General features: G+C 36.5%; 1 protein-coding gene across 1 annotated transcript; it reads right to left on the reverse strand.

The window, feature by feature from the left end:
• Nucleotides 1-3,437: 3,437 nt before the first annotated feature.
• On the reverse strand, nucleotides 3,438-11,169 carry LOC127453899 (RRP15-like protein). The gene is made up of 5 exons (XM_051720660.1): nucleotides 11,011-11,169; nucleotides 10,171-10,454; nucleotides 9,933-10,030; nucleotides 9,474-9,654; nucleotides 3,438-6,833 (listed from the first exon to the last, which is right to left on the reverse strand). The coding sequence occupies exons 1-5, from the start codon at nucleotides 11,060-11,062 to the stop codon at nucleotides 6,678-6,680; spliced, it is 771 nt and encodes a 256-aa protein (XP_051576620.1). The 5' UTR covers nucleotides 11,063-11,169; the 3' UTR covers nucleotides 3,438-6,677.
• Between the last annotated feature and the right edge of the window lie 459 nt (nucleotides 11,170-11,628).

Here is an 11,628-nt window from a genome sequence, read left to right on the forward strand (position 1 = left end):
CGGTCAGGTCCTAACGCCCACTGGGTACTGCCACACAGAACTGACCTCCCTAAATAAGGCTTGAACCCTCCCAAAAGAAAGTCAAAACAAAAGGCTGGAGGGTTTTAGAAGCGTAACTAAACACTTAATTACTAAACTAAACCAAACCACAAAACGGACTTGAGAAAGATTCCACAAACATCCACTGACACACAGCTGCAGTTTGGTTTATTTAAGTTATATTTAGTTCTATTAAAACCCTGAACCCAAAAACATTGACCTACAAAATTTCAAAGCCAAAGGTGACAGGTGTAGGGATTGAGTTTTACAACTCAAATGTAGGGTATTATATGTAGGGTACAACAGGGCTAAAGGCACCCCTTAAGAAAAATAAATAAATAAATAAAAATGTATATATATATATATATATATATATATATATATATATATATATATATATTCTGGTCGGAAATGCATCAAGAATTAAAACAATACATTTATTTTTACTGAATATTGATGCAGAAACAATTTGTGCGAAAAGAAATAATAGGAAGGTTGCTTGGATTAAAATTCTTTCTTTATTATTTACCTTTTTTTTTAAAGGTGGTGTGGGGGGCTTTAACCCCACTTTAAAAGCCCCCAGGGGCTTATAGTGTAGAGCAGTGGTGTAGCCAGGGGTGGCACATCCATTTTTATTGAGCACATAAAGACAACATAAAAGTAATCCATGCAACTCCAGTGGTTTAATCCATATATTTAGAAGTGATATGATAGGTGTGGGTGAGAAACAGGTCAATATTTAAGTCCTTTTTTTACTATAAATCTCCACTTTCACTTTCACATGCTTCTTTGTTTTTGGCGATTCGCATTCCTCGTGAATATCGCCACCTACTGGGCAGGGAGGAGAATTTACAGTAACTTAGCTAGACTTAAATATTGATCTGTTTCTCGCCCACAGCAGTATCGCTTATTCAGAATATCCATTTAAGAAAAGGGTGCACCATTTCATGTTAGTTTCAATCACATTTGGCTTTTCATAACATCGTAAGTATTCTATCAACAAACTAATCTCCGTTGTGATTGGATCAGTCAATGTGAGCCCACTTTATTCAAATTATTCATAACAAATCTTTTCCTTCCCACTGAAGATAAACAATGTGTTTTAGTTGTCGGGGGGGGGGGGGGGGGGGGGCTTTTCCCCCCAAATACTATCCCTTAGTTACAGCACAGTTATTAAAAAAAACAACTTACATTTAATCACACTGAACGAACCTGAAAATGACAAATAAGTATTAAATCTCAAAATGAATGTGATAATGTCATGGATTCCCATTAGCTACATGAATTTGCAACATTTTAAATGTTATTAAATGTTGGATCAAACTACCTTAAAATTACATTTTAGTCATTGTACACGATGACTTCATGGATCAGGAAAATTTTGCAGTGCATAATGACAAACAGGTGTTTCAGAAAGTGATGTGGTGTATTTTGTTGCTATTTACTGTTTTGGGAAAAAAATACAATTAAAAGTGCCTTTTACCCTGGTGGGCCTTTTTTTTTAGCCCTGTTGTATCAACACAAGTTCTTTTGAGCATTTAATTTGCCAGCAAAAGTAATTGCTTTCTCAGATCACTGTGTAATGGGAGATTTGTTTTTTTTTTTTTACGAAGAAATATGGCAACTCATTGTATAACATTATTTAGAAAAACAGTAGAATATCATATAATTAATATTAGTTAATGTGAGCTATAACTATACCATTTTGTTACGTAACCCAATGCTGAAAAAAACTTTAACCTAAAATATGTGCTTGATGTGGTGACATCTAAATTAACTGGTTTGATTTAAGTCAAAAATATAATTTACCATCACTGAATTAACCTGAATACATTAGGTTACACCACTTTTTAAAACAAAGTGAGCATATGTAGAGGAGGTAACAAGAGGCAACAGACGTCCCAGATCCCAGAAGTACTGTCATTACATCACAAAAAATATTTAGTGTTTTGTTTCAAATTGCAAAAGGACAATTTTGGGTTGCGTCTGACAAACCTCAACAGATTGCACCATTAAAAGCTAGACAAAACATCATATCTCACTATGTTCATGTGGGATACACAATGATGAAAATGTTGACTTTTCTGTATTTATATATATTCTCTAAATAATATGAAATGAGACAGAGCAGCTTCACTTTACAGTAAAAGACCACCCATCCAATCTGTACAAGCTATTTCATTTTATTTAAAATACAGCAAATACATAAATTACACATAGTAGCTTATGATATTACTACTGTTATGACACAGGCAGCTGATAAGGAATGAGAAAGTGGGCCCAGCTGTTACATCAGTGCATAAAAATCTAGCCAATAACCCTTGTTGGAAGGTTGTTAAGTCAGTTGATCTTTGGGACAAATCATATTCCACCCCACAGCTCTGGAGTCTTTGTGTGGAACATGTTCTCCCTCCATCTCCCTCACTGCACCTGCCTGATTTACTCCATCTCTTGAGCTTCTCCTTAAAAAATAATTTGCCAAAGCCTTTTGTACCCGACCCCACACTCCAGTAATCTATCCGAAAGACAGGCCCTCAGAACCCCACCGATGGCCCTGCCCACTGCTGTAAACCAGATGTTATCACTAAATCAAAACCAACACAGACAGATGCATTCCATAAAATAAAGTACCATAAAATACTATTTGTGTTTACGTTTAATGAAGTGCACAAAAATCTGATATTGTTTTGCAAGCTTAAATATGCTTATTTAAAATTATAAGTGTATTTTATTAATAATATTATTTCATGTGTATTCATATTTTATAAATATTTTAAAGGAGTATATGCAATTTTACATGTCCATGTGGCTAGTAATAGAAATTACATTTAATATATTAAATTAGAAAATTGTATAAATATGGTTTAAATTATATATAAAATATATTACATGTTATAAACATAAATAAATAATATATATGTAAATTGTTATCTGTAAAAAAATTTTTTTATTAAAAATATTAATTTTAAATATTAATAGTTTTTCCTTTAACACTAGATCAATCAGACACATGCACGCAGGCACACACACACACACACACACACACACACAAATATTAAATCATAAAAAATAAAAAAATAAAAAAATGTATGTTTAAGAATTTTTTTTCCCATAACACTAAATCAATCAGATTTCTATTAAAACATGTTTTTTAAATTTAAACATGATAATTTGCTTCAATTTTGACCCTCTCACACACCACGTCTTAGCCTCAATTAAAATGATATAAAAGATTCCTCTTTATTTAAATCATGAAGAGGAAGTGACATCATTGAGATTTTAGAGGTGTCAAGTTTAAAAGATACCAAGTTGTACTCTCATTAAACATTTATAATTTGTTTATTTCATGCTAAACAGGATTTGTTAAACATAACATATCCACCATGTCACATAAAACAGACAAAAAACGACTCGTGTGTGTATGAAAGAGAAAGATTAAGGATGTACAGGAATAAACCAAATTACACTGAGTGTCGAGAAAAGGCACAACACTTTGTAAATGGTCCACCTGATCACTGGACAGCTGTGAAACAATGAGTAGTGAGGGAGAAATAGAGGAGACAGCGAGCTTGACCTGTTCTAGTGTGGTGTGCCAACATGACCTGGAGAGGGCGGGCATTCCTGAGTGGCAGGTCACAGTGTTGTCCTGATAAATGAGCATTTTACCTCGAACAAAATGAAGTGTTGTACCCTCTGAGACGCAGGGTAAATATCTCAACTGGGTGTGTACACAGTGATCGAATGAGAGAGATAGAAAGTCTAGAATCAGCTGCACCCTTAAAGGTCAAAGGTCAACTGTGACAACTCTTGGCAACCCGCCAACGCCGGTATGCAGCGGTCTGCACTGCACCTTTGTTGAAATTGCCATCCTAATGCACCATATAGCCTGCTCGTATAATAATGGAAGGTACAAATGCAATGGGAGTTCATGTACAATTTATAAAACGAGCTTCTCCATAGTTCAGATGTTAACCGACCTGTGGATAATTACACTACTTTGACAGCAGCGCCACCCTGTGCTCAACTCAATAACAGCACTAGGACAGACAAACTCATGTAAAGAGCATACATACAGTGGCCACACAATATGACAATGAGCGTGTGTACATTCACGTTCTTACACCAATTATGTTTCATTCGCCGACAACGAGTAAGTTCAAACGCCTTAAACAGCTTTCCCTTATCGGGGTAAGGTCACCTCCAGTAACCCAGCAACCACTCAACGTTCCCCTGTTAGCAGATGGTTCCCGTTTGGTTATTTACTGGGAACCAATTCCTAACGGTCTAGTTTCTTTTTTTGTAACCATAAACTAACGTTCTTAGAACGTTGCAGGATGGGTTAAAAAGTTACATTTAATTTTCAACTATTGCACGATCATTTTCCTCATGTCCCCAGTGCTGCACCTCAAACATCTTTGACAAAAATAAGTGCTAAATCATTGGATTACTACTTTCCCCCCTCATACAATTAATACTTTCGTAATACATTATCTCACTAACATGTATTCATTTGTGATAAATGTGTCATTTTAACAATGATGGTGGAGGTGTGTCCCTTGATGTATTGTCCAGCCTGTTGTGTCAAGATGATATTCTGTTCATGTTATGAAATGACATCACACACACTGGAGGTGGACTTCAGCTATTCAGCAAAATTCTATTATTAATTAATCATAAATTCCAGGTTCAGTACGAGTTAAGCTCAATTGATAGCATTTGTGGCATAATGTTGATTACCACAAAAATTAATTTTGACTTGTTTCTCCTTTTCTTAAAAAAAAAAAAAAAAAAAAAAGCAAAAAATCGAGGTTACAGTGAGGCACTTACAATGGAAGTCAATGGGGCCAATCCGGAAATGTTAAAATACTCAATTACAAAAGTTTAGCCACAAGATGTAAAAAAATGTGTTAACATGATTTTAGTGTGTAAAAATCTCTTAGTAACCTTTTCTGTGTAAAGTTATATTCAATTTTACAACTTTGTTTCCATGTTGATGTAATGTCAACAAACCTTAAATCTCAAATGACCATAAAAAGATGATTTAAACAACTTTACTGCTCAAATAATACCAGAGTTTTAATTGTAAGTGTCTCACTGTAATGTCAATTTTTGCTTTCTTTTTTTTAAAAGAAAAGGAGGGATGAGGGGCCTGGGTAGCTCAGTGAGTATTGACGCTGACTACCACCCCTGGAGTCACGAGTTCGAATCCAAGGTGTGCTGAGTGACTATAGCCAGGTCTCCTTAGCAACCAAATTGGCCTGGTTGCTAGGGAGGGTAGAGTCACATGGGGTAACCTCCTCGTGGTTGTGATTAGTGGTTCTCGCTCTCAACGGGGCATGTGGTAAGTTGTGCGTGGATCGCGGAGAGTAGCATGAGCCTCCACATGCTGTGAGTCTCCGTGGTGTCATGCACAACAAGTCATGTGATAAGATGCGCAGATTGACATTCTCAAAAGCAGAGGCACCCAGATTGAGGTAACCGTGCCACCACGAGGACCTACTAAAGTAGAGGGAATTGGGCATTCCAAATTGGGAGAAAAGGGGATAGAAAAAAAGAAAAGGAGGGATGAGCCTAAATTATTTTTGTGGTAATCAACATTATGCCACAAAAACTGCAGATTGAGCTTAACTTGTATTGAACCCAGAACACGCCTTTAACTGGATGGACATCTGAATTATTTGTCATTTTGATTGACAAGTATGATTTGTTCATTTAATGATGAAACATAGAGATACTTGTAAATGCCAAACTGTAATAATGACCCAGTTAAAGTATTTATGTGCATGTAAACGTGCTCACTGAGACCACCACTAAAGATGATTACATGTAGAGATAAATTTGGGTAATGGGCAAAAATCTACCTGTGCTGATTGGTTGTTGCTTCAACCATCTGACCTTACCCCAATAAACAAACCATTTTAGGCGTTTACATGCCTATACAAGTTGTCGGTTTAAGTGTAAGATTGTGGATGTAAACGCACTCGTAATGTTTTGTGCGCTTTGCCGACAAAAATAGCTAATTTTCCCATTCAGTCTATGTCACTAACTTTGCATATTGTTGGGCCTCTGAAGTTCATTGTAATATTAATACATTTGATTTTCAGGTCATTTGTTTACTTTAGTAAGATAAACAATTTTGGCACTGTGTTAGGTTGCCACTGGCTTCTGAAGCAAAATCAGCTGAGAACCAGCTAAACGTATCTTATATGACCAATTCAAGGCAAAAAATGCATGGCTACAAACATTTCATATAGTGGAAAGTAATTCACCATCATACTGTAATTATGAAATATCTGGCTGATTCATAAAATTATGAAGGAAACAGTTATTCTCAAAATCCTCCATACCACTTACTTAATAACAGCAACATAACAATGTATCACTATGAAACCCATCTGATAAAAAAAATAAAAAAAATGACAGAAATTTATTATGCAAAACACAATGTGTACATGACACAGTTTTACGTTGCAGCATTTTTCAATACAGATCCTGCTCATAATGTCCAGTTCAGAGCAACATCACAAACCATTGTCTCAATTGTCACAGTAAGCCAAATGACCCAGGGATCTCTGGGTCACATAGAGTCTCAGCTCTCGGTGCAGTCTGTGTGTGAGCTGGATGATGCAAACAAGCGATCAGTCTGATTCACTGCTGCAGCCCTCATCAGGCACCTGGTCTCCTCCTCCTGCCTCTTCATCAGTCTCTTTATCCCAGTCCTTCATGGACGCACTCATCATGAAATCATCTCTCAGCACACTCCAGGCTGGATTCTCCACCTTCATCCGTGCAGTCTGCAGAAATCAACCAGCAGAAAAAGAATTAAGTCACATATATTGCACACTGCTATAGACATTATGCTTAATCTACATTAAAAGTCTCATTACATCCATTAATGTAAACAGTGCCACCACATGGACAAAACGAGAGAAAAAATTTAAAGAAATGTGTGAAAATTTTCAGGGTTAAAATTCTTTCACCTATCCCAGCTTAATATGCAGAGTCAACTATAAGTAAACCACCCCCCAATAAACTGCAACAGTGTAGCGCTACCAAAACATTCCTTGGTTTGTTTGAATGGCCCATCCAGCCTCAAACAGCAACATTGGCTCGACTAATTGTGTTAGTTTGGGGCAGGACTAACTGTTTGTTCAACCAATGGAAGAGGGTAATTTTGAAAACCTGAATCAGTTTGGAAATAGTGGTTATTTTTCAATTCCGCTTGGTGACGCTTGTAGTCGCAGAAATTACACACTTCAGCTTCAACAGTAGAAGAAAAGTACAGATGTGCACAAGTAATCATCTAATTGAGTAATCGTTACTAGCACCAGCTAGTTGACTATTAAAAACACTACTTGAATACAACAAATTGATTTTTCTTTGCACATTTGCATTTTCCCTCTGGATCTCTCACAATTAAGTCCGCTGTGGTTGTTTCTCGTCAAGATCATTTGAGAGGAGGAGACATAATGAGGTCTTTGTGTGCTTTCCAGCAAAGCCATACTTCTAATATTTTGATTCTTATTGAATTCTACTCTAATGGTATTCGGTTTTTGTTGGGAGTCATGCAAAAACCAACAGACAAGGATCTGGTTTTATGGTGGAAAGAAAATGTGAAGTGGCACAAGAAACTCGGAAGCTTATCAGACCGGTAAGTGCATTAAATATCAGAGTGCATTTTATACAAATCTTACATTTACCACTTGTTTTTCTGAATAAAGGCATTGCTGTTGTTTTTAAATCAATAAAAGGGAATAGTTTAACAGTGTGCAGATCTACTTCAGTTTTATTTCTGAATAATAACATCTCAAATAATAAAAATGTGATAGCTTTTATGAAGTTTTTACATGTGCATTACCCTAAAGCATTCAGTATTGGTTTCTATGCAATCTCCAGGTGAGTGCAAAGGTTTTTTACTACTATTAAAAAAAAATACAAAAAATTAATGCATAACGTTCATTTAATTTTTAACCCCCAAAATGAAAAGCAAAGTTTGTTAAAGATTATTTTACAACTGTTCTTGAAATTGTTCAAGTTTTTCACCCAATTTGGAATATCCAAATTCCCAGTGCGCTTTATTTTTTTAAGTCCTCATGGTCAAGTAGTGATTCGCCTCAATCCGGGTGGCGGAGGATGAATCCCAGTTGCCTCCGCGTCTGAGACCATCAACCCGCTCATCTTATCACATGGCTTGCCGAGCGCGTTGCCACAGAGACATAGCGCGTGTGGAGGCTTCACACCATCCACCTCAGCATCTGCGCCCCACCAAGAACGAACCACATTATAGCGACCACGAGGAGGTTACCCCATGTGACTCTACCCTCCCTAGCAACCGGGCCAATTTGGTTGCTTAGGAGACCTGGCTGGAGTCACTCAGCACGCCCTGGGATTCAAACTAGCGAACTCCAGGGGTGGTAGCCAGCGTATTTTACCACTGAGCTACCCAGGCCCCTTGTTCTTGGAATTTTTAACTGACAATTTAATTTACGAGTGATCGATTACTCATTTTTTTGTGGGTTTGAGCCTTCAAATACAAAATTACTCAAAAATACCCTTCCCTTAAGAGAAATTACTATACATTTTGAAATCAATATTGACCTTCCATCCTATACTTCCTTAATAATGTCACTGGTTTTATTGCACAAAAAAAACATGAAATATGATCAAAATCATGAAACAATATGAAATCTTTTTTTGATTTTAAAAAGTGATGAAATAAAAGCACAGGAAACTTGGGCAGGGAAAAAATAAAATTAACCAATAATATCATTGCTCAATTTTCATAATCCAATTGAATCCCAAAGGAAGCCCTACATTATTTCTCACTGAATATTCCGCTTCACTCAGAAATTGCATTGCAAATACGAGTTGAATTAGTAGCATAATCGACACAATGAACAAAATTATATTTCATAGTATAATGAAAAACATGATTTACTGTGCACTCTGATTAAAAAGTGGGAATAGCTACAGTATGTTCAGAATAATACTACTTATTGAATACTGTGCAGTATACACTATACTGCCTTAAAGTAGGCATTATTTCACAAACTTTTGCAAACCGTGCATTGCTGTCACATGACCTCATGTTGCATGTCAACTTAGAAATTAAAACTAACTTATCAGTCTGAGCAATAAAGATGTTAAAAATTTTGGCTGATATTACTTTAGCACACTGGAAACAGAAGGTCAGGTCAAGTGCATTGCATTATGGTATTAAGTTCAGTGTGTTCTGTTTTATATTGCACATTTTGGCAAATGTGGGTGGTCATCCATGTATTCTATGCATACAGGTGCTGAACATTATAAGACCAATAGAACATGTATTAAGAACGTAAACAGGGTCAGGTTTTGATTTCATGTTGACTGAAAGCAAGAAAGGTGCCAAATGAAAAGGAAGAGGGAGACCATGGTAAAAACCAGAGTAATCATACCTCTTTTTTCTCTTTCTTGATGGCAGGCGAGTTTGCTCCTCGCAGAACATCAATAAAGTCTTTCTTAGACACTGAGGACAGAATTTTGGCTTTCTTTCTCTCTGAACCGCCGACATCCTTCATCTTCTGATCCACGCTCTTCTGATGTTTCTTTACCGCATTGAACAACTGCACTACACCCCTAAACAGAACAACTGAAGAATGAACTACAAGAAAGTCCAGATGAAAAACAAATAATGAATTAAAACACAGGAGGCTTGCGGTTCTCCCATATTGGATGTCCATTAAAAAAAAAAAAAAAACATTATAATCCCATAGACTTCCATTTAACATTTCTGATCATTTCTCTTAGAGATTTCAAGCTACATCCATCCATCCATCCATCCATCTAAAAGTCTTTAACTTTACTCCCCCCAAAGAGAAGCACACAAATGACTAATGGTCTAAATTATGTTTCACCTGGTGGCAATTCTCTGTAGACTCCTCTCATTGTCTCTGTCTCGAACCACATCAGGCTTCTCCCGGCACATATTCTCCCACGCTCGCTTCTTATCAATCTGTCAAACAAGATCATCTTAAAATGTGTGACATTACATATATCTAGTGGTTGGCCTTTCAAGGCCTCTTGTGAGTTTAATATTGTAAGTTCCAGACAAATGCAATGTCAGATTGATCAGATAGCCAATCTACACTCTACCAGTTTCTTTTCTTCAAGCCGCTCTTTCTTCTTCATGTCTTTGATCTTGTCCAATTCTTTGTTCTTTAGAAGGATGCTGGGTTTGCTTTCCGGTGTCTTCTTCCCCAGGATTTTTGCCATGGCTTCAGCCCATCCTGCGTTGGGATTGGTGTTTTCCTCTGTTTCTCCAATCTGCTCTTCTTCCTTCTCTCCATCACTGTCCTCATCTGGTCCCTCCTGATCACTCCCTGCTCCGCTCTCCTCGTGTTCAATGACACCGTCATCAGAATCTTCACAGTCTTCCTCTAAACATCCACAAATAATAACTTATCTAAGTAACTAGTTGTAGCACAAATTTATCTATACAGTTATGGCATCACTGTCTTTTTTTTATTTGTATCAAGCATGTAGGTGGCCTCACAGCTAACATACATGGACATAAAACTACAAACTGTAATTCTGATAATTCTGAACATTTTCAGCTGTGTTTCTAATACCAAAAACTTAAGAATATCAACTAGTTGGCATACATAATACAGAATAAATTGGTACTAAACTACAAATACTTGCAAATAGGGTGTATATTTAAAACGTGGCAAGACAAGAGATTTTAACACAAACATATATTTATCTTCAATCGGCCATTGAGCAGTAGAGCTGCGATAATGTAGAGTTTACTGCCATACTGAAACAATTAGTGTATATCAAGTTTATTAAGTTTTTCCTCTACATTTATATTCTGGCATCTCCGCCAGTAACTGAGCACAAGTGAAAGCCGTTTGATTAACCATCAGTAATACATATCCTTGAAAATGACATGCTGTGTATTTTATAACATAATTTCACAGTGAAATTTCTCACCATTTTCATCTTCAACAGTGACATGTGGCTTATCGATGAGCGTCGCCATCATTACTGATATTTACGTGCAACATTTAAACAGTCCGTGTTAAAGTAGAGTCGCTAAAGAATGGTTCCGCATCGATTTTATTCCGTAGTTCATAATACAGTTTGTTGCAAGGCAGCTTTAAAAAGAGCTTTTTGCGTGCGTTAAATCCCTTAATGAGCAAGCCAAAGTCGGGAAGGAAAAAAAAAAAAAAAAACTCTAAGAAAGATAGATGGGACGAGACGAGGAAACCTTGGTTGGGAGGAACAAAAGACTCCATCTGGCGGGCTGGAGGGGTCGATTTAAAAAAAAAAAAAGAATTGATTCTTTGATTCCGAGTCCTTGTGAATCGAGAGTCGATTCCAAAGCACGGAATCGACTCTACGCAGTGGACGTGTCATTTGAACTATTGCTACCCGTCCAGGATTTTCAAAGTTTTTGTTTTTTGTTTTGTTTTTTAAATGGAGAAATCATGATCAATTTTACATAATGCAATATCAAAACAACAAGCACGAAAATAAATAAATAAATAAATAAATAATAGAGAGAAAAACCAACAACAGAACAAACCAACAAACAGTTATGCCATAATC

The sequence above is a fragment of the Myxocyprinus asiaticus genome, chromosome 16 (assembly GCF_019703515.2).
Source record: "Myxocyprinus asiaticus isolate MX2 ecotype Aquarium Trade chromosome 16, UBuf_Myxa_2, whole genome shotgun sequence".
In the NCBI taxonomy this organism is placed as follows: Eukaryota; Metazoa; Chordata; class Actinopteri; order Cypriniformes; family Catostomidae; genus Myxocyprinus; species Myxocyprinus asiaticus.